The 22,526-nt window shown below is 47.5% G+C and overlaps 1 protein-coding gene across 4 annotated transcripts in view; it reads right to left on the bottom strand.

Moving 5' to 3' along the window:
- Positions 1 to 3,325: 3,325 nt before the first annotated feature.
- The window catches only part of ANAPC1 (anaphase promoting complex subunit 1), a 32,899-nt gene continuing 13,698 nt past the window's right edge, over positions 3,326 to 22,526 (bottom strand). For 2 of the 4 annotated variants that reach the window (XM_068398635.1, XM_068398652.1), the window contains exons 21-47: positions 21,616 to 21,694; positions 21,482 to 21,518; positions 21,309 to 21,379; positions 21,003 to 21,181; positions 17,977 to 18,203; positions 16,148 to 16,266; positions 15,512 to 15,783; positions 14,679 to 14,913; positions 13,889 to 13,980; positions 13,580 to 13,714; positions 13,370 to 13,452; positions 13,139 to 13,217; positions 12,470 to 12,544; positions 12,280 to 12,356; positions 11,974 to 12,064; positions 11,829 to 11,882; positions 11,541 to 11,734; positions 11,233 to 11,319; positions 10,565 to 10,682; positions 9,756 to 9,833; positions 9,252 to 9,319; positions 6,695 to 6,833; positions 6,219 to 6,305; positions 5,662 to 5,760; positions 5,146 to 5,344; positions 4,559 to 4,693; positions 3,326 to 3,637 (exon numbers count right to left, since the gene is read on the bottom strand). In XM_068398635.1, coding sequence (XP_068254736.1) covers positions 3,522 to 3,637; positions 4,559 to 4,693; positions 5,146 to 5,344; positions 5,662 to 5,760; positions 6,219 to 6,305; positions 6,695 to 6,833; positions 9,252 to 9,319; positions 9,756 to 9,833; positions 10,565 to 10,682; positions 11,233 to 11,319; positions 11,541 to 11,734; positions 11,829 to 11,882; positions 11,974 to 12,064; positions 12,280 to 12,356; positions 12,470 to 12,544; positions 13,139 to 13,217; positions 13,370 to 13,452; positions 13,580 to 13,714; positions 13,889 to 13,980; positions 14,679 to 14,913; positions 15,512 to 15,783; positions 16,148 to 16,266; positions 17,977 to 18,203; positions 21,003 to 21,181; positions 21,309 to 21,379; positions 21,482 to 21,518; positions 21,616 to 21,694 — 3,225 coding nt within the window. In that variant the 3' untranslated portion in view covers positions 3,326 to 3,521. The remainder of the gene's footprint in view (positions 3,638 to 4,558; positions 4,694 to 5,145; positions 5,345 to 5,661; positions 5,761 to 6,218; positions 6,306 to 6,694; positions 6,834 to 9,251; positions 9,320 to 9,755; positions 9,834 to 10,564; positions 10,683 to 11,232; positions 11,320 to 11,540; positions 11,735 to 11,828; positions 11,883 to 11,973; positions 12,065 to 12,279; positions 12,357 to 12,469; positions 12,545 to 13,138; positions 13,218 to 13,369; positions 13,453 to 13,579; positions 13,715 to 13,888; positions 13,981 to 14,678; positions 14,914 to 15,511; positions 15,784 to 16,147; positions 16,267 to 17,976; positions 18,204 to 21,002; positions 21,182 to 21,308; positions 21,380 to 21,481; positions 21,519 to 21,615; positions 21,695 to 22,526) is intronic. The other 2 variants (XM_068398643.1, XM_068398661.1) reach the window with 1 other exon arrangement.

Here is a 22,526-nt window from a genome sequence, read left to right as displayed (position 1 = left end):
CTGTCACCAAAAAACGGCGCACCCCGACCGAAAAGGGGAACAGGGCGACAGGGCAGGCCCAGCTTCCAACAGGCGCCGCGCACCGGTGGCCACGAGGCCACCGAGTTGGGGACCTCGGTCCCCAGTTCCCCGTGGTAAAGCCCTGGGGGCAGCTGAGCCGGCATCGTGGTCCAGGGGATGAGCTGGGCTCTCCCCATCAGCTACAGCCAGGACCCCCGAGGGCACCAACCGAAAAATAACAGGCAGGAAAGAGTCTGCGTGGGGTTGGAGGGGGAACGTGCTGCCACGGGATGTCCCCGATGGAGGGAAGAGGCAGGAGGGGGGTCCCCAGGCTCCCCAGGGCTGCTCAGCCCCTCGCAGAGCCACTGGGTTCCAGAACAGCCCCCAAGCAAGCGTGGTTTGGGGCACGTTGGATGGATGTACTTGCTTCCCACCCGCGTGGGGGGGCCCCGGGGGTGCCAGGAGGGCAGGGGGCTGCTGGTGCCCTCGCCCAAAGCCCAGGGGAGGGCACGCAAATGGCTGGCGAGCACGGCACAGAAAGAACCCCCCAGAAAGGTGACTAAGCACCGCGGGTGCCGAGGCGTGACGCCAGAGCAGCCCGGAGCTGCTGCCTGCACGTATCTGGGCACGGGACCCCAGCGTGGGGGGAAGACCCCCGGGGTGCTGCTGATGGGGGGCAGAGAGCCCCCATCTCCCCCCTCTCCCATCCCCCTCTGCGAAGCCCCCCGAGGGGCAGCCTGGCTGCCACCCGCAGGCAGGGACCAGAGCAGGGCTGGGGGGCTGCCCCAAGGCCCCCCCCAGCCTGCGAGGGAGCTGTGGGGGGCTCAGAGAGGCAGAGGGGGAGATGCTGGGGGGGATGCTGAGCAGAGGGGGGGGTCCCCATGTGCTGAGCCCACCCCTGCACCTCCCAGGGCGCCCCAAGCAGAGACCCCCCACCCAAGGGCAGCACAGGCTCCAGGGGTGCTCAGGGACCTGCAGGAGGACGGGGCAAAGCCCGACACCCACCCAGCAGCGGGTGCTCGCGGCTTAAACACATAAAAATTAAAATATTCTCCCTGCAAGAGCCCAGCCCACCCCAGAGCAGCACGAGGAGCGTCTGGCACTGCCAAACCTCCTGCATACACCTATTTTTTACAGTTCACAGCCAGCAGCTAAAGCAACCAGCGTCCCAAAACTCTCACAAAGCTTCACCCACAGCAGCACACAGCACCTTACCCTGGCAGGCCGGGGCTGGAGGGAGCGCGGGGGGCTCCACGTGGGTCCCGGAGAGCCAAGGTGGCATTCGTAACGGGCGCCAGGCACCCCGAGCAGAAACTCCCCCGCCGCTCTGCCCACACCATTGGTCCGGGTCGCGGCGGCGGCTGCTTTCAAATTCTGTTAAAACCTTAAAAAGGAAACAGGAAGCCTCTGGGCTCTTGCCTTCGTGCAGCTCGCACACCCACACGCTCTCCTTCCTACCCCCGAGGCTGAAGCAATGCTGCAGAGGTGGCAGGGCCGAGTCCTGGGCATGGTGTGGTCCTGGCACGGGATAAAACCCCATTTCACCATCAGCTTCAGTTCGTGTTTCTCAGCTTTTCCCCCCAATATTTGCATTTGCTGCTCTTCCCCCCGCAGCAAGCAACAGAGGAACCTGTGCAATCCCCTCTGTGCTCGTGGGAGAGGCTTGAGGAGGCTCAGAACCACTCGTCCTCATAAATGAAGAGCTGGGGGGAGCAGAGTTTCATCCTCTTTGGGAAGTGAGTGTTTAATGCTTCCCCTTTCTCCAGTTTAAAAGGAAGAAAGCAACTTCCTCCAGCTGCAGCGAGGGAGGCACGCATGCCCCCGAGCCTGGCACCCACCCCTGGCACAGGGGAAGGCAGAGCCAGGACCACAGGGTCAGACCTCACAGCTCCCATCCTTGTTTATTTAATTTATTTAATTTACCCAACAAGGGGACCTTGGGAATAGGTGAGTTTTGTTTTTTAAAAGACTAAACACCGATGTCTCCAGGCTCTGGCTAGCAGAGAGGCACTGCTAGGTGCTCCCTCTCCTTTCCACAAATGCAAACCCTTGCCCCGGGGATCCAGACAGCTCCCACACCCTCTGCACAGAAACTTCCCTTGGGCTCATCCTTTTCTGCAACCCCTGCCCTGACCCGGAGCCAGCGGCAGGACACCAGCGCTAGGACAAGAGGACACAGCCTCAAGCTTGGCCAGGGGAGGTTCAGGTTGGACATGAGGAAGCATTTCTTCTCAGCAAGGGTCATTAGCCATTGGAAGGGGCTGCCCAGGGAGGTGGTGGAGTCACCATCTCTGGAGGGGTTGAAGAAAAGCCTGGACATGGCACTTAGTGCCCTGGTCTAGTTGCCATGGTGGTGTCAGGGCAATGGTTGGACTTGATGAGCCCAGAGGGCTCTTCCAACCTCATTGATTCTGGGATTCTGTGATTCTTTGTCCATCATGTTTGTTAAAGACTCGACCTCCCCTGAACCAAAACACTAACTTTCCTATGTGGGTGCCTGAGGAAATTAGATCAACTTCTGAACAGCTTAAATAAAAGGGGAAGGGGTTGGGATTTGTCATGGGCTCCATGTGGTTAGAGCTCAGGTCCTGCCTTCAGGACACCTTAAGCAACTCAAACCTTGGTTAACACACATTAAAAATGTTCTTTTTAGTAACATGGAGAAGGTTTGTAAGATTTTTCTTCATAATCACTCCTGCCTGTGTTCCTCTGCCCATTTGTCCCCTCCCTAAAATCCTTTGGCTCCCCTACCTGAGGGTTTGGAAATAAAAAGGGGAGCAGGATCAGCACAAGTCCCACAGAGTGAGATCAAATTTGAAACTTCAGAACAAGCAGAGTCCAAGAGCTTGGCTCTGGCTGCTGCTCAAGCAGTCACCATTCAGCCTCTGGCTGCTCTTCCTGGAGTGACTCCACCTGTTTGATGAAAAATTAAGTGTCTGGTGTGCCCAGAACAAATAATGGCACCAGCCACGCTCCAAGTTCAGTGCTCTGGGGAAAAACACAAGGCAGAGATGAAGGAAACACAAACGAATGCCCAATTATTTAAATGGGCTGTCAGTAGTTTCAGTTCTTGCCCAGACGTAACGTAACGTAGTGGAGGCAGGTGTTTTCTCAGCAGCCACTGACTAATTGCAGAACAAAGATGAGAAAAGAAGAAAAAAAAAGATGTAAACAGTGCAGGAGTGAGTGTATCGCAGAGCTGGAGCAGAGCAATTCATACAGTACCTTGTGGAAGTGGATTAAGAGACAGCACAAGCAAAGAAGTTACACAGACAAGGAAATCGTGTGGTTCCCAGCCAAGGTGTTTTCAGAATGCACCACAAAAGTAAGCACTCCTTAGTTACAAAAGTAAATTTATTATTAGTTCACTTTTACAATTTTATTTTTTTTACTCATTGTAGCAATTTATAAATAACTCCTGGTCCTCGTCGCCACATCCAGGGACAAGTGTGAAGTTTGTTGTTTGAGAAGTTATGAAAATCAAGCACATTTTACCTGGATCTTTTTGAAAACACATGGACCTACAGCACCATGGACTGTGGATTTCCAAGCAAGAGAGGAGCGAGCCTCAGTAACGCACGCACCGGCATGTTCAGCTGCTTGAACTTCAGAAGCAGCTCAGAGAAGTTGGTGCTCCCTAAAGAGATCACAGAAAGGCAGAAAATGAGCACGTGTTGGTGTAAAAGAGCTGCCACCAGAGGAAGGAGAGCGGCCAGCGTGCAGGGCGTACCTCTGGAGATGGGCTCGCTGCTGTTGGGTTTGTTGCAACACTAAAATTTTAAGAAATCCCAAATCTGTGGCAGGAACTGCCAGAATAAAGGTGTGGAGGACACAGAAAACCAGGATTTCCATAAAGGCCTTTTGGACGTACACCTGACTGGGAAACACCCACGATGAGACATTAGCCTGTACCCTGAGGTGCTCTCAGGGCTCCCACGCTGGGTGTTGTGGCCTCTGTGGAGCCTCCAGCAGCAGATTCCTCTCACCACTGAGGTGGTAACATTCATGTCACAGCCCTAAAGCAGCCACAGAGTTCCCCAGCCTGAAGTCCAGCTGCATTTATTTTGTGATCTGAGAAACCTTAGGCAAGGGGAGGCGGACTGGTACGTGCCTAGGCTGGGCTAGGAGGGCAAGAGAAAAGTGCAAGGGCCCCGAATTTCCCTGGATCCCAAAGAGGATTAGTGCTGGAAACCTAGAAGAGCAGGGGGTTGCTCTGATTAGGCACTGATAGGAAAGAGATTTAAAGGATATTTGGGATATGGCTAGCCCCACACAAAGGACTTCTGCCCTGGTGCAGCCTGTCCTACCTGGTCCTGGTGCCTGTGAGAATGTAATTACCTGCAGGTCAGGAAAAAGCCAAGACTTTTTTTAAGACAGGCTACTTTGAATTCTTTAGTGCTGCATAAAGTCTCCACCTTTTCTGTCCAGATTCAAGCCACCAAAGAACAGAGACTGATGGAACAGCTTGCAGAGGAAATGCACCTATTGTACAGGACATGCTCCTTCTAGGGTGAGTGTCTGTGCCACCTCAGCGTGCTGTCCTGCACCCCAGTCTCACCTTCCAAGCCCCCAGCTGCCAGCTGAGCGGGCGTCGGGATGGAGTGGTAGATCAGGAAGCAAGCCAGCATGCTCAGCTGCGACTCCTCCGTGGGCTGCCCGCTCAGGTAGGAATGCAGAGAGACATCCCCTCCAGCTGTAACACACGAGACACCGGTGAAATTCAGGGAGCATTTGTGGGAGGAAACAGGCAAGACAACAGTATTCCCACAGGAAAAGCTGAAAAGCCTCCATCTCCCCACAGAAGGTGGGCTAGGGGGTTGTTTGCAAGCTTTCTTCCTTCTGTTGTGGCCACCCTACACCCTGCTGTGGTCACCCCTCGCTTTTGCTCCTAGAAAATCCTCCCAGTGCAATTTGAGGAAAGCATTTTCTCTGGGAAACATGACTTTCCGTGTTAACTGAGCTTCCCACCATCATTTTTCAGTGAATGTTTCACACCAAACTGAAAACACGTTGCTTTATGCAAGCGTCTTCCCTCCAGTTATCATTTTTCAATAATTCTGAGGCCAAAGTTAACCCAGATCAGTAAGAAGGCAAGAACGCTGAACTGCCATCACGGCTGGAGGATTAAAGTTCTCTCCTCTGTACCTTGAAGCCACTGATCCAAGGTGTTATCGATAGTGCACTTCATCACAGGCAGGAACTCGGAGTTCATGAAGAGCCCTCGGTTTGGATTCCTGCTCATCCTCTCCTGGTGACTTCGGGAACTGAAAAATTCTAACACCAGCTTTATCTGCCACAGCTCGAACGTCTCGGACATTTCTTTTCTTTCTAACCTCCTCACAGCCTTGCAGAGGGGAAACACAAAGTGAGTGTGAGAATAGGGACTGGAGGAGGAAAGAAATGTTGCTATCATAAACATTAAGTGAATCCTAATCCCCCCCAGCCAAGGGAGAGCACCTACAGAGAAAAACTGCTGGCTAATGTTTGTGGTGTAATTATTTTTGTTAGCTTAGATGATTTTCAAATTTGCTTTTAAAATCTCTGCTGTCTCCCTGTAAGCTCGCTAATAAGTCTCCCCTTTCTGTCTCCTACAAAAATCATGCAATGAACACCACCCTTATGCCAAAGCACAGCTTTAAAAAAGAAAAGTGTTTACTCCACCTGATCTATCGCTATGTACGTGGGCAGCATCTCTGGATTTTCCTGGGTAACGCACTCGTAAAGAATGGAGGAGAAGAGATCCAGGATTTCCTGTTTCTGCTAAGAGACACACGTTTAACAAAGCACATGCTAGACACTATTTATTTCAGGTTCTTGCACTGCTCACATTTCCTTCCATTAAGGTTAACCCATGCACTGACATTACATAAATGTATTACAAAACATCCCTTAGAACCTTCGCCGGGGGAGGTTCAGGTTGGACATGAGGAAGCATTTCTTCTCAGCAAGGGTCATTAGCCATTGGAAGGGGCTGCCCAGGGAGGTGGTGGAGTCACCATCTCTGGAGGGGTTTAAGAAAAGCCTGGACATGGCACTTAGTGCCCTGGTCTAGTTGCCATGGTGGTGTCAGGGCAATGGTTGGACTCGATGAGCCCAGAGGGCTCTTCCAACCTCATTGATTCTGTAATTCTGTGATGTTCCTCCACTTAACGTAGGTTTGTCCCACCTTTTACTCATGCAAGCAAGAAACCATGCTAGTCCACGTCGAGGCATCATACCTGGCCCATGTTCACAGTTGGCTTGCAGAAATAATCGGCGAACGAAAACAGGGCAGGATCAGAAGTGAAAGCTGAAATCGCTTCTGGCTGAAAAAACAGATCAAAACACACTCTCAAAATGAAATTTTTGGTTTTGCTACACAAATGTAATAGCAATTTATACCCAATCCTTCCCTCCCCGGCACATGAGTGAGAAGACTGTAACCTACATAAAGTACATCGTGGGCAAAACGCGTCCAACGCTTCTGTCTGCCCACGGCAAACGTATGTTCACGTAGCTGCTCTTAGCTCAAGCTCCTCACATGCCCTGTGAAAGCCACCAGACTTCCTTTCCCTCAAGCACAGCAAGTAACTTCAGTACTCAGAACCATCGTGGCAGAGCTAGGTGCTGGAAATAACCCAGCATGAGCTGCTGTGCTTCCCTCAGCCCCTCCAGAGGCAGCATCCCTAGCAGGGAACCAGTCTGGGAGTGATACCTTGAACGCCCGAGCTTCAGAGTTTCGGTGGGTGACAGTCTGTGCCAAGAGGCTGCGCCAGCCCATGGGGTCCTCCTTGTAGGAGAGCTGCCCAGCTCGCAGCTTCACGTACAAGACGCCACCCTTCGAAAGGATCGATCTGAAATAACAACAACAGTGCTGACTTGAATCGATACACACACACGACGGGGCAGAGCTGGAAAGGAAACGTGAACTCCCACAGCTCACACCAATAACATCCCCGGTTAGACCTTGTCCTGATTATTTACACATAGAAATCTTGGTATCTTCAGGGCAGGCTGCTCTCAAACGGTGATGTGGTGGCAGGCAGTAGTGATCTTGACCTACGAGGAACGGCTGAGGGAGCTGGGGGTGTTCAGCCTGGAGAAGAGGAGGCTCAGAGGTGACCTTAGTGCAGTCTACAACTACCTGAAGGGAGGTTGGAGCGGGGTGGGAGTCGGCCTCTTCTCCCAGGCAACCAGCGCTAGGACAAGAGGGGACAGCCTCAAGCTTCACCAGGGGAGGTTCAGGTTGGACATTAGGAAGCATTTCTTCTCAGCAAGGGTCATTAGCCATTGGAAAGGGCTGCCCAGGGAGGTGGTGGAGTCACCATCTCTGGAGGGGTTTAAGAAAAGACTGGACATGGCACTCAGTGCCCTGGTCTAGTTGCCATGGTGGTGTCAGGGCAATGGTTGGACTCGATGATCCCTGAGGTCTCTTCCAACCTGGTTGATTCTGTGATGAAAAAGGGATGAGCCCTACTAATACAAGCAATAAAACTTCCTGAAGCCACTGCAGGTTCTTGTTATAGTCTTCCAGGATGACCTCCCAGCACCAAGGAAAACCATGCAAGTTGGTATCCACAGCTTTAAAGGCATGCTGTGATGGTCCTTTCTTCATATAAAAAAGAAAAACCAACCCCAAACCAAGAAAAACCAACCCCAAACCAAAAAAAACCCAACAAAACCCCCCTATTCCTGACCAAGCCTACAAGCAGCAGTTCAAAGTTATGCAGCAAAGCAGCTGCATGTTTGCCTCGTTTAGAGTATCAGTTGCAACATTAACCATAGGCACCGGGCAACCTTAAAATAACTAAACGATCTGTTTTGAAACTAACTGCTTAGCATAACAACACAGCAGCAACTCGCATGGATTAAGATAGGGAAAATTATTTCTCAATGATTTTTCTCTAAAATTATTGAGTGCAGTTATCTCCCAAGCACTGCCAGCCAAGACCAACGGCATGAGGTTCAACAAGAACAAGTGCCAGGTCTTACACTTTGACCACAACAACACCCTGCAGCGCTACAGGCTGGGGGAAGAGTGGTTAGAAAGAAACCTGGGGGTGCTGAGCGACAGCCGGCTGAACATGAGCCAGCAGTGTGCCCAGGTGGCCAAGAAGGCCAATGGCATCCTGGCCTCTAGTAGGAATAGTGTAGCCAGACAGTCTGGGAAGGGATCGTGCCTCTGTACTGGGCACTGGTGAGGACACACCTTGAGTACTGTGTCCAGTTGTGGGCCCCGCACTTCAAGAGAGATGTTGAGGTGTTGGAGCGAGTGTAGAGGAGGGCGACCAAGCTGGGGAAGGGTCTGGAGGGTCTGAGCTGCGAGGAACGGCTGAGGGAGCTGGGGGTGTTTAGCCTGGAGAAGAGGAGGCTCAGAGGTGACCTTAGTGCAGTCTACAACTACCTGAAGGGAGGTTGTAGCGCAGTGGGAGTCGGCCTCTTCTCCTGGGCAACTAGTGATAGGACAAGAGGACACAGCCTCAAGCTTGGCCAGGGGAGGTTCAGGTTGGACATCAGGAAGCATTTCTTCTCAGCAAGGGTCATTAGCCATTGGAAGGGGCTGCCCAGGGAGGTGGTGGAGTCACCATCTCTGGAGGGGTTTAAGAAAAGCCTGGACACGGCACTTAGTGCCCTGGTCTAGTTGCCATGGTGGTGTCAGGGCAATGGTTGGTGGTATTTGGAGTAACTAGAAAAACCATGTTACTGATGAAAGATGCAGCTGGCTGCTTCTACACTACTCACAGCAGCACATCACCCGGCGGGCTGTTGAGCGCAACGATGAGAATGATTTTACCCACAGATCCTGCATTCCGGTAAGATCTCTGTTTTTCACAGTTGCCTGACGGAGTTAAAAGGCAGTAGCAGTGCTGTGTACACTGCACGTAACATGAGAAAAATAGTACTTCACAGAGCAGTAACAGTCAGCTAACTACTATATCAACAGTCTGGGAAACATGACATCACACCGACTCAAAACCGAACTAAAACCATGAGTTCAAGATGTTTCTGGTACTGCTCCATCCCGCTGCCAATATCTGCGGTTTTTACTATCAGGTTTTCCCCTGCCCTGTTTTTTGCATGAATTATTCACATCAATAGGTGAAACCAGCTACGCAGTTTCTTTCCTCACCCTACAGCACAACAGCGAAGTGATGAAAGCCAGACTTCTTTCCACACCGTAGGTGTTACGAGTACAGAAGGTTTTAAAAAAGATTTTAAAAAAATACTACTACAAGGTCATTATTCAGTCAGGCATTATAATGAATACTTACTTTAGATGATTTGTCCCCTTGCTTAAATCTATTAATAATTCCCAGTATCGTGGTCCCTTCACTCTGATCTGTCAATGCAAGAATTTTTGTTACTAGATATAACCAGAATTATAAAACCAAGAGTTTTCTGCATAAGCCTACAGTTCTCTGTGGGCCCTTACGAGGGCACGTGCCCTTTTATAGTGCTACCCACCCTGAAAACTCAGGGAGAGCACCTACCTTTGCCTCTCCTCTCCTACAGTGAAGCTTTCTGGCACAGGGAACTCCCTGCTACACCAGATCTTGAAAGCCTTATGATCAAGACCAAAGAGAAGCACGTGGCATAATTTAACACGTGCTCCATAGTGACCAAATTGTCTTTGGAGCCATTACTACGGGACAGAGTTGCCCAGGGTCTGGCTAAGGTTGGACAGGGAATCAAAGACAAGTCACTAAGTCTCTGCTCTCACACTGTGACACGAACTGGGTGATTAAATTCCTCGTTAAAATGGAGATTTCCTTTACCTGCTTCAGTAAGTGAAGCTCTGGAAGAAGCGTGGGTGCCATCAGTTCCTCGGTGGCTTCTGCATACCACTGCGTGCCCTTCAAAATGCCACCAGTATTCACATATTAGTAAAGTTCACATTAAAAGGAAGACAACATGCACCTCATTTATAACAACTCCCTTGGCAGAAGTCAGGCAGTTTCTGTTCCTGAGTTCTGAGTAAATACATGACTTAGCACTGCCTTTAATGTCAGAAAACATAAACCTAAATTAAAGGTGTATTTCCCACGGATGGATCAACACATAACACTGTGCAAGTCAGGCACGCTTCAACTGAAACCTGAAGGTTTGAGAAGCAAACTAGATGATGAACATGCAGAACTCTTTGCCAGAACCACAAGGGATCCATCCTGCACCTCTTCTCCCCTGAAGCCCCAAGAACCCTTTCTTTAGTCCTTCCATGAGCATCGTGTATGCCTGTACAAAATAAATCCTGCAGAAAGGGCTCTTCTCCAAAAGACACATAAGGCAAGCACCAAGGAGGAACACTAAGTTCCAGAAGAATTAGAAGAAAGCTTTTAAAACCACAGATGGTTCCCACCATCTCTGTGCCTTTGAAAGTCCTTCCCCTGTACAAAAGGAGAGCTGGGTCAGTCATTACACACTTGACTGACGCCTTTGTGGTGCCTTTTACTTGTCCTGTATTCTGCTCTCGGGATGACATCAAAGCACACGTAAGGTGTGAAGGAGAAAACAAACCCAAGGCTGCTGGCCACAACAATGAAAACAGCGTGCCTTTGGTATCTCAGTGGCCTCCCAGACACGTTACCTTGTACGTAACCTCTAACAGTGCGTAACAAGGAGTGTTTGAATCCACGTCAACGGGTGTTAAGAGCCTTGGCTCCGCCGCCAGCACGTACAAGTGACGCAAAGCCTGAAGATGGTACCTGTGTACAGGGACAAGGAGCTCAGCATGTGCAGTACAGGCAGGGAGTAACCCCCAAATACCAAACTACACACAGTTCAATAACCAAATACAGCTGTGGATTAAACTGAAGAGAAATTTCTAGTAGGTTTTATATTGCTTTTAAGATGTTAGCGTTAGCTAACAGAACAGGACTTCACGAATTGTAGCTAAAACTGATTTAAGAGCCATAAATGCACAGATCATGTGAAAAAGTGGTTTTTGCTGACAGTCAAGACACAGGAGCACAGCCTAGAGCCTCAGCAAACCTGCTTGCATTTCCTCACTGATCAAAGATCACTACCATCATCTATCTTCATTTATTTCTTCTATTTTTCACTTCTTTTTTTTTTAAACATCAAAAAAAATATTGACAGAGTGCCCAGGTAAAAATTCTACATCATTTGTAGAATTAGATAATAATAATAATAATAATTACAATAATAATTCTAATTCTATAATTAGAATTAGATAACCTCTTTTGTATGAAGATGATTCAGCTGAAGGAAATATGAACCCGAGCAAACCCTTACCTGTTGTCTGTGCTGTGAACAGGGAAGTGAGGGTACAGAGCACACAGGAGAGCAGCAATTGAAGAATTTGAAGTGCTCAGTGAATATCTGTAGAAAAACATTATTATTTTACATGGTAACAAACACTGGCCACTAGTTCAAAATATTTTGGTGTTGCAGGGAAGGACATACAGGTGACAAATTTACAAATGTGTTCCTGTAGCAGTCAAAATAAACATGTAGCAGTAGGAAATAAGCACAAGACAGAAACTTTGCTGTGGCATTTAAGTAATGGAGAGGTGAAAGAAGAAAAAAAACCTGCAAGTTACCTTCCTCCTCCCAGAAAGAGGAGCCCCAAAGCCATGTGGTGGGCCAGGTGGAACCCGTAGTTCATCTCTCCACCCGTCTTCTTGTGCATGAACCGGCAAAGCTGCAGGACTTTGAGGTTCCCAGAGCCAGCCATCACCATCGCGAGGGACAGCAGCAAGACGCTCAGGCACGTCTCGAGGTTATAGTGACCTGTCTTCAAGGAGAAGAGGGATGGTTTTGTTTCCATTAAGGTGTTGGTGAGGGTTATTGAACTACTTTCTAGAGGCTTCGTTGTGTAACGAACTTACTATTGAAGCTGTTGGTGCTGACAAACACTTCAGGAAATCTGTTGCATATTTGTACTGGAAAGAAAAGAAATGCAGACTAAATATAGATACAAAAGGTAAGTTACAGCTCTGTGGAAACTGAATGGAAAAAATAAAACCCTCTTACCAAGCACTTAAATGCTGCCAGATTTTCTGAACCAGCAAATCGAAATCCCAGTGACAAACATGCTCCAGCAATGATGTAGACATGAGCTTGCCTAATAAGCAACATAAATAGGAAATGACTATGTATTTCTCATCTGAATACACATCACAAACTCCTTTATAATTAAAAAAGGGAAAACTGAAAGACTTATCCCTTACAGAAAACTGAGAAAACTCCCTAAATATCAAGGCAGAGATTTTTTTTGCATGCTGATATCTCTATAAAGAGTTCAGCTGCATTTTTCAGCACAATTTTTATGTTACTTACGCCAGTGTTTCTAAACTCAGATCTTCAGATGAAGGCAGCTCTGTCGCATGAAGAGATATACTGTTCTCTCTTATGATCTACAAAAAACATGAGAGAAATTAATCCAGGGGAAACTGATTAATTAACTGAAACTCTGGGCATTGAGTGAGATTAAAATTGGGAAGTGAGCACATTAAGTGTAAATACCTACCTGAGGCACGTTGCTATTAACCCACTTGGAGTTGGGCAAGATGTCATCCCACAAAATCAGGCATCGAGCCAAGGTCTAAAAAAGTGAAAAAGCCAAAACATAAGGAAAAAACCCAGCACAAACATCAATGGTGGTTTTTTTAATGTACTAAATGTATCCAGAAACACAGACAATCCAGCTACCCACTAGCACCTTCTTCACTATTTCTCAGCCTTCATATCAGAAATGACAAAATAGTTTTTATTTTAAGAGATGCAAATTCGGCTTGCAGAAAAAAAAACACCAGAGAATAAATCCTTGCAAGGTCTGATTTTTTAAGCTGGTAAACTGAGATGAAAATTCACTATGTACTTACAACAGATGCTGAGGCCTAACTTATTTATTTGTGAAATTAATTTGGGAAAAGCTATACAAATTCACCTAAACATTAAATTTAACATTCCACATAAAATTTATCATTCAAACATCTCTCACTAAATTCTGCCTTGCATGACAAGCAGGAATTGTTCAAAGGTATGAGTTTGGCTGGCAAGCAAGAGGATTACCAGCTATGTACAGGATTCTGCATGACAGGCTTGTGGGCTGGATTAAAAATTAAAATAAAAATAATAAAGTAAGATGCATTGTTAGTATCGTGAAATAGATGGAGAAATGAAACAAAGATCTTACCCTCAATAAAAGGAACTCTGGTTTTACAAAGTCCAGCAGATACATGGTATCTGGGGCTTGAAGCCAGTCAGCAATGGATCTGCAGAGCACAGTAAAGGAACAGGGTTTCCAGATCTTATTTCAGCAACGCACAACACTGAGTGATTCACACAAAGCAGAGCCAACATTAGGGCAGTTTAAGCTGCTACCATGAGCTACTGCAAAATGCCTGTGCAATCCCAAGGTGAATACCTGTTGTTAGTCTTCAGGTAGATCATAGCAAGTGCAAGTGTGGCACCTGGACAAGTGACATCCACGTTTATGGTGTCTCCCTCCTGTGAAAACACAACGCAACAGCCTGTAGTGATGTGTACAGGCATTCAGAGCCACTGGGTGCATTGAAACACACACCTCTCACACCTCCAACCACTGCTTAAACGAGCAAAATTCATCAACACGTACCTTGATTTGGTAACTGGGAGACTTGTGCTTCTCCCTGTGCATTCCCGCTTGGAACCGCCTGTGACCCCCCACCATGTACTGGTAAAGCTGCTCGGGAACGTTGAGGTCTGACATGCCTATCAAGTTACTGCCGTGCTAGGGGAGGAAGAGGAGAAGAAATAATAATATAGAAGTGCCTTCCTATATGAGGAAAAAAATGCTTTTGGCCGAAGGCAGTTGGGAGTCAAGGATGAAACAGCTCTTATTACCCCACCCCAATATATAACGATTCTTCTACTAATTGCAGTTGAAATGGAGAGAGGCACTTACCCCTAGGCAGACCATGCCTAAGGCTAGCCCAGATGCGAGTGAGTAGGACTCTCTGTCTGTGCAGTACTCCATTTCTGGACCAGGGGGACGGCCTGGAGAAAAGAAACCACTGAAATCCATCTTTTAAAATTCCAGCTAAATAAACGTTGTTTAATTAAGCACTACATTCCTAATGAAATGAGGAGTAAAAAAATCTGCCCCTTCTCAAGAAAGTTCTCAGTGCAATTACAAGTAGTTGTCACTTAACCCATCCATCACAGAATCAACCAGGCTGGAAGAGACCTCTGGGATCATCGAGTCCAACCATTGCCCTGACACCACCATGGCAACTAGACCAAAATGGCAAACCCCTGCAGCAGTATATATTGCTAAATGGTACGGTTAGAGCTCAGAGAGACAGAGAAAATGCCATGTAGAGGGTCAGGATCTCTGCAGATACAGCATCTGGGTGAGGAGGATTGTGCAGTTACAGCAGTCCTTTTACCAAGTAGCTGGCAACCCCAGACCAGCTCTCACCAGACAATTTCCAGCTGGAAAAAGTAGGTCCAGCACTGATACTGCTACACTTCCACTAAATTCAATGATTGTTCTATGCTATACACACAGTTCCCAGTAACTTCTGTTCTTCTATAAGCAGAAAACAGAGTTTGGGAAACAAGAGGTGAATGCTGTGGTGGCAGATGTACAGTTAAATGTTAAAATTCTCAGCTCCCTGATGCACTGTGCAAATCACCTGCACGTTGTGACTCTCCCAGTCCTCATCCCATTTTTTCCCAGCGTGGGCACCTACCTATTTCAGCCAGCAGCACCTCAGCTGTGTGCCTGTGAGCCGTGCCCTGGTAGACAAGGCCTATTCCTATCACAGCAGCCACCTGCACATTGTGGGGTACGTCCAGCTCCGTTGAAGTTGGTGGCAGGAGGGCAGGTATGTGGATGCTCAGAAGGCGCGTGATGGCCATGTCCATTGTGCCCAGCTTGGCAGCAGAAACGCCAAGCAACAGCCCGATACTTGTCATCTCATGGCCCTGAGAAAGGAAACAAAGAAAGCAGACGTGTTCAGAAAAGGAAAAACACTTGTCCCCGTGTTCTGTTCACGTATCCCAATGAGCTCTGCACAGTATGGAAAGATTTGGGGATAAAACCACTGAAAATCTTTTAAACAGAAATCAAGTCCTGCACTACTAACACTAATTAAGCAACTCTGATGTTCTCCCACACCAGGAAACTTCCAATTCAGCGTTTCAAAGAAACCTGGTGACTTTTCTTTCTTGTTTTGTTTAAAGAATTCAAGTCACAGAATCACAGAATCAATGAGGTTGGAAGAGACCTCTGGGATCATCTAATCCAACCGTTGCCCTGACACCACCATGGCAACTAGACCAGGGCACTAAGTGCCATGTCCAGTCTTTTCTTCAACCCCTCCAGAGATGGTGACTCCACCACCTCCCTGGGCAGCCCCTTCCAATGGCTAATGACCCTTGCTGAGAAGAAATGCTTCCTAATGTCCAACCTGAACCTCCCCTGGTGAAGCTTGAGGCTGTGTCCTCTTGTCCTAGCGCTAATTGCCCAGGAGAAGAGGTCCTATAGATATTTCTCTCTGCTGCTTCTGGAAGAAGGCCTCACCTTTGTTAAGTAGTCATGTATATTGAGCGTGGCAAGTTTTGTGAGGTGCCCGTTGAGACCCAGAGCCATGAGGAAGCCTGCGTATTCGTTTGCTAGCTCGGCAATTTTGGGCTTGTTATAGACAATCCAAGCAGAGTCTATCTGTGAAGCAGGTGCTATCTTCAGGCCAGCAGCCACCCCGTTGTGAAAGCTGGCCCAGCAAGCCATGTTGGGAGGCACGTCGATGTTCCCGCTGTTCAGATCAACGGTAGTATTCCTAGGAGGAGCACGACCTGTCCACAATAAAATCATTAAAAGCAATTAGGTGAATCCAAACCAGTTCAGAAATGGCTCTCAGCTTAGTAGGGTGCCAAGTGAACAAACTCTGACAGCGTGCTAGGTGACACTTCTGATCTGAAGACAGCCTTGGGCATCTTCAGACATGTCAGAAGACAGAAGCACAGCACAGTAGACAAACCAGATAATAACACTGGCCTAATAACAAGAAGATAGTAGGTGAGAGATTCAAAACAAAAAGAGCTGCTTCTTCACAAAAAGCACACTGGGACTCTGCAGAGAGACACGTGAGATGCTATAAAAACTATGAAAGGTTCAGAAAGAAATGGGGTAACAAGCGAAAAACTCTGACCAACGTACCAGTTAGATTCAGCTTAGGGATGGGCAACTGCTCCGTTGGAACAGGGTGATATGAGAACAGAGTGAACATTCCTCGTCCAACAGGGAGTGCCATGGTTCGCTGGCACAGCTGTAACAACCTGGTGGGGAGAGGACAGAAAAAACCAAGCCAGTTGCTTAATACAGAAAATTTTCCCAAATACATGATATAAAATGAACCTCCAGACTGTTTTTTTCCTGACTATGAGACAGCCTGTTGTCTTTCCTTTTTTTTTTTCCAGCAGGCTAAACTTTTGAACCAAATCTTTGGTCCTTACATGATTAATCTCCAAGATATACTTCAGCTGACACCATGCTGAAACTCTATTTTCCCCTTTAAGCTAGGTGCTAGTAGAAGAAATCCGTGCTACGGACAATTTAGCAGCCCTGTCAGCAACAAGGTGAAAGGAGAAAGCAAAACAAAGCTGATTGCCACATGGGATCTTGCTATGACTAGTGATCACATCTAGTAACAACCTGTGTGCAGAATTAATAACGCGCTTCCAAGAACGCTGACCACAATTCTCGATGATTTACTCTGGAAACACTTTCTAGACTTGTTAGATTACTCAGCTTGTTAGGTCAGACAATAATTCGATGCATTCCTACTTCTGTAGAGTGTTTTGCATGTTAATGATGTTCTGAAGTTTGCTTTTTCCTTTGTTTTTTTAAAGAAAATACTTCTAAAGCCCCAGAAATAAGTGAATGAGGAAGCAGAACGAGGACAATTGTGAGGCCACGAGGCGTATAATGGCTCCAACAGGAGGTTTCAACAGAGAGGAGGATGGGACAGTGAATTTGCTTTCTCTAGAATTAATTAGGTCCCCTGACCCAAGCCTTGCTTAGACCCAAGATCTGCCCTGAACAAAGGGCTCTCCAGCTTTAGGCAGGGGATGAAGGATGCTTTATTCTCTACAGAGGCATGTTCTCTACATGCTTATATTTCATACTTTTTAGGTGGAAAAAAAAAAGCTACAATCTGCTTTCAAACCCTAACTGATCTCAACGTGCTGTTTGGGGTTCAAACTAACAATCTTTCCCACATGCTGCTCCAACCTGGAGAGCCCCCCCTGGAGAGTTCTGATGTACACTGAGCTTCAAAGACTGGGATTAGGAAATTCAACCCTCTTCTAGGAGTCCTCCACTCAGGCCTGCCTACTTTAATGTTCAGTTCAGACCAAAATGTGTATTGCACTGTTCATAGAATCACAGAATGCTTAAGGGTTGGAAGGGACCTCTGGAGATCATCTAGTCCAACCCCCTGCCAAAGCAGGGTCACCCAGAGCATGTTGCACAGGGTTGTGTCCAGGTGGGTTTTGAATATCTTCAGAGAAGGAGAAGGAGGAGGAGACTCCCCACCCTCCCTGGGCAGCCTGTGCCAGGGCTCTGCCACCCTCACAGTAAAGAAGTTCCTCCTCGTATTCAGATGGAACGTCCCATGTTTCAGCTTGTGCCCGTTGCCCCTTGTCCTGTCACTGGGCACCACTGAGAAGAGTCTGGCCCCATCCCCTTGACACCCACCCCTGAGGTATTTGTAAGTGTTGATAAGATCCCCCCTCAGTCTTCTCTTCTCCAGCTGAAGAGACCCAGCTCCCTCAGCCTCTCCTCATAAGAGATGCTCCAGTCCTCTGACCATCTTTGTAGCCCTTCGCTGGACTCTCTCCAGTAATTCCTTACCTTTCTTGAACTGGGGGGCCCGGAACTGCACACAGTTAGTTAAGACATAATTAAGTCACCAAAAATATTCAAACCATTTTTCACCCGAGTGAAACGATAACGAAATACTACTAGAAACAGAGACAGGTTTTTACCGGTTTTCTTTCTCCTCTATGTATTCATGGTCACTAGCTTCTGGCATCTGCACCACGTTGACACGCACAGGACGGGCACTCTGAAGGAGCCTGCGCACTTCCTGCACTCTCAAATCCTCGCTCCATATCAGCGACATGACCTCCTCGTTCATGTCGTTCATGCCATCCTCATCCTCCTCTGATTCGGTCCCAGAGGGAATATCAGAGGACAGCACCGGGCCTACAGACTACAAGGGAAAGAGAAAGGAGAGGAGTCATTGCCAGTAGTGCACGTGGGTGTTGCCAACTCTCAGAAAGCCAAATACCAGCACCATAACCTGGAGGCACTCAGCACAATTACTGCACCGAGACGGGTCTACAACTACCTGAAGGGAGGTTGTAGTGAAGTGGGAGTTGGCCTCTTCTCCCAGGCAACCAGCGATAGGACAAGAGGACACAGCCTCAAGCTTCACCAGGGGAGGGTCAGGTTGGACATTAGGAAGCATTTCTTCTCAGCAAGGGTCATTAGCCATTGGAAGGGGCTGCCCAGGGAGGTGGTGGAGTCACCATCTCTGGAGGGGTTGAAGAAAAGCCTGGACATGGCACTTAGTGCCCTGGTCTAGTTGACATGGTGGTGTCAGGGCAATGGTTGGATTAGATGATCCCAGAGGGCTCTTCCAACCTCATTGATTCTGTGATTCTGGGTCTGTAAAGAAAATGGACTGAGATTCATGCAATCACGAACGACACCGTTCACTCACTCCATTTAGGAGGCCATGAGGAGTTCTGAACATTGTAATCAACTATTTTTGCACATCTAAACGGGATAACTACCTACCAAGAGAGGAGGAGATGATGCCTGAAACATGTCAAAGACGTAGCACAGGCTGTTGAGCAAGGACTGACAAGCAGGAGTTTGAAGAGGTGGTATATGAAATAGTTATCTGCCTTTCAAAGGCATTTCTTGTTTCAGAGCAGTAGTAGGAAAGGGCTTTCCCCTCCTGCCTACACAATTATCTCCAACAGCTATGAAAACACGTGTTTTCTTCTTCAAGAAGGACAGAAACCTAGATGAGCATTTCGACACTCCAGTACCTACTGACCCTCAACCCAACCAGGGCTGCTCTTCCCTATTTTCTGTTTGGGAACCTGCTTTATTGTTCTAATCACTGCTGCTTTCATAAATTAGGGCTTTAATTTGTAAATTCCAAATGTTTGTTGCTGTCAGCTAACCTGGGTTTCACCACAGTCCCAGAACGGTTTTGAACTTGCACACCAGAGCTACATGACCAGAAAAATACACCTCAGAATTTCAGCGAGCTGAAAGATACAGTATCACACAGACTAGATTGAACACAAGGTCTTGCTAAGGCTCACTGGTAACACATGACACCAGGAGTGCAAGCAAATTAACAGCTGATGAATGAAACCCAATTTCTTCTGATAAATACACACTAAATCTCAATACATAACTGCACCACCCATATAGCCAGCGTCCGTTCTGAAACAGGAAACTCCACCCTGCCCTCCTGAGAAATGACAAACAATTTGGTGTTTGAAGAGCACTTTGTCCTTTTAAGGTAACATATATTCGAGGCATTGTTATAAAGTAAGTGATAAAATCAAATTTATCATCATTTTAAGACTCAGGGCTGTTACAGTTGGGCAAAACTTCACCCGCAGAAAATGAATTTTTAACGAGTTGGTGGGACATCAGATTTGAACATGCAGCTCATTTACTTCTCTGCTAAATGGATTTTGAAAAAAAACCCACTTTTTTGATATGTGGTTAGTCATGAAGCCTCTGTTATAAAAAGTTGGAATAATTTTAAAATCACTTTCAAAGCTAAGAGAGCAAAAAGGATCTTGACCAAGATGTACCTGAGACTGAGTCCCTCTTCCTGACTTCTGAAAAGGCTACAACCTCCCTGCTACTATTAATTGCTTTTATGCATGCTACTAGCCAGCTTTCAAAAAGAGTTTTGGCTTCCAGAGTGTCCTCAACAAAAGACACTTAAGTGAGCTACAACTCGGTGGAAATCACTAGCATCTTACCATCAGAAGAAAATGTTTAAAAGAAAAACATCACACTTTTTTTTTCCACTTTACTTCAGGATACAAATACCCAAGTCCTTTTTGAGGGGAAAAAAAGTATATAAAAAGCATATTTCAGAAAGCAATCCATTTCTTCTAGAGGAGAGGGAGGTGCCAGCCATGCCAAGCCAAGAAGGAGCCAGACTGACAAATATCCATTTCACAGAATCACAGAATCAACCAGGTTGGCAGAGCCCTCTGGGATCACTGAGTCCAACCGTTGCCCTCACACCACCATGGCAACTAGACCAGGGCACTAAGTGCCATGTCCAGGCTTTTCTTAAACCCCTCCAGAGATGGGGACTCCACCACCTCCCTGGGCAGCCCCTTCCAATGGCTAATGACCCTTGCTGAGAAGAAATTCTTCCTAATGTCCAACCTGACCCTCCCCTGGCCAAGCTTGAGGCTGTGTCCTCTTGTCCTATCGCTGGTTGCCTGGGAGAAGAGGCCGACTCCCACCCCGCTACAACCTCCCTTCAGGTAGTTGTAGACTGCACTAAGGTCACCTCTGAGCCTCCTCTTCTCCAGGCTAAACACCCCCAGCTCCCTCAGCCATTCCTTCTCCCTGTGCCATTGCTGTTTTGATGGCAGAGTCCCTGGATGGAGTACCAAAACCTTTCCAACACCTCTCCAAGGTGTAGCCGTTTTGGAGAGGAGGACGACTTACAGAGGCAATAAAACAGCTCTGTAGGCAAAACTGTTGAGCACCATGCCTAAACAGAGTTTAAAATCTGTTTTACATTGACAGTTTCAGCAGCTATGCATGTACCCTTCCTGTGCCGGATGCTGGGTTTTATACTGAAACCTTCCTATGCCTGTAAACCTTGTGTGCCCTCGATCTTGAATTCTGCACCTTCCCATGCCCCAAGCTTCAGCAGGTGGTGGGGAAGGTTCTGAACAGAGCGCTCTGCCCAACAGCCAGCACCATGAAGTCCATTTATGCCCATACTCACAGATTTGCCCTTTTGCAGGTTCCCTTCACACGCCTGTTTGGACAGATCCTGGCGCCCAATCAAGAGGCAAACTGCTTCTGGCCAGTCTGAGGCAGGCTGCTCTCGGCAGTGATATATTGCATCTCTGATAGGAAGAGCCACACCGAAGGGGAGAGACTCCAGATCTCTTAAGGTGAAACCTGAAAATTAATGAGGAAAAAAATAAACTGTTTTATCCAAACTAGGTAAAGTGTATTTCATGTTATGCAAGCACCAGACTTACTTATGATTGTTACCATTTTGCACAATGACAAAAGCTGCTCTTACCAACATCAGTCATCCAAATCACTAACTTTTCAGCCAGGCTGGAAACAGATGTGCTGTGTCTGAAACGACCTCTGTAAAATAAAGGGGAATACAGCCAATAAAAGCTAGTAAAAAAACTCAGCAGCAAGTCAAAACCTCAAAGTTTAAAATAATACTAAAAAAAAAAACCATACCTATTGTCATCCTGGTCTATTTGCTGCTTCCGTTGTCCTAGGAAAGACAAAGCCATATTACTTCCACGTTCTCCAAGCAAAAGTACAAGCACGAGACACTAGGAGATACTGTGACAGCACCAAAGCATCGTTACCTGATGTGATCTTGTACAGATAATGGGAGGCTTCATTAGAGACAGCGCTCTCGTCACCAAGTATGTACAGAGCCACACTCTGGAGAGGGAAGAGACACCATAATACAAAGTCACTTTGCATGCTCCTATTACAGAATCCCAGAATCCATGAGGTTGGCAGAGCCCTCTGGGATCATCGAGTCCAACCATTGCCCTGACACCACCATGGCAACTAGACCAGGGCACTAAGTGCCATGGCCAGTCTTGTCTTAAACCCCTCCAGAGATGGGGACTCCACCACCTCCCTGGGCAGCCCCTTCCAGTGTCTAATGACCCTTGCTGAGAAGAAATGCTTCCTAATGTCCAACCTGAACCTCCTCTGTTTCTAAACAGAAAGCCATGTTCCTAGTCATCTTTCACATTTAATTTCTCCTGCAAAACATACACATCTCCTACAGACACCACATTTCACTCAGTCTCCTCCACATCCTGAATATTGGCTACTCTGTGAAGGCTCCGAGTGAAAGGTTGCTCCCCACTCAAAGCAGGGTCCACTTCAGCTCTCTAGCAGGCACACCAAAGCGATCCCTCACCCTATTTATTCCTTGATACTGCCAGACAAGCTGGCATGCCAAAGGCCCACACCACATCCAGGTAGTATTTTGTGTTTTTTTCATGAAGATCTTCTGATAAGCTGCACTGCCAACACACCAGCTCTGCCCTCCATCCAAGGGAAAGGCGACCGTTCTTCAGAGCCTGAGTGCAGGGACAAGTTTTAAGTGACAGCATCAGCACTTTAAAGAGCCTCAGTGCTGCTGCTTCAACCCTCCACACTGAGGCAGAGGACAGGCTGACTCCTGGCAGCTCTTACCACAGACTCTGCAACTGATCTTGGACGCTTGGCTCAGAGCAGAGTCTCTCCTGCCTGTTTT

The sequence above is a fragment of the Nyctibius grandis genome, chromosome 1, assembly GCF_013368605.1.
Source record: "Nyctibius grandis isolate bNycGra1 chromosome 1, bNycGra1.pri, whole genome shotgun sequence".
Taxonomy (NCBI): Eukaryota; Metazoa; Chordata; class Aves; order Nyctibiiformes; family Nyctibiidae; genus Nyctibius; species Nyctibius grandis.
Note: the sequence above shows the minus strand (reverse complement) of the source record. Positions and strands in the feature narration are given on the sequence as shown.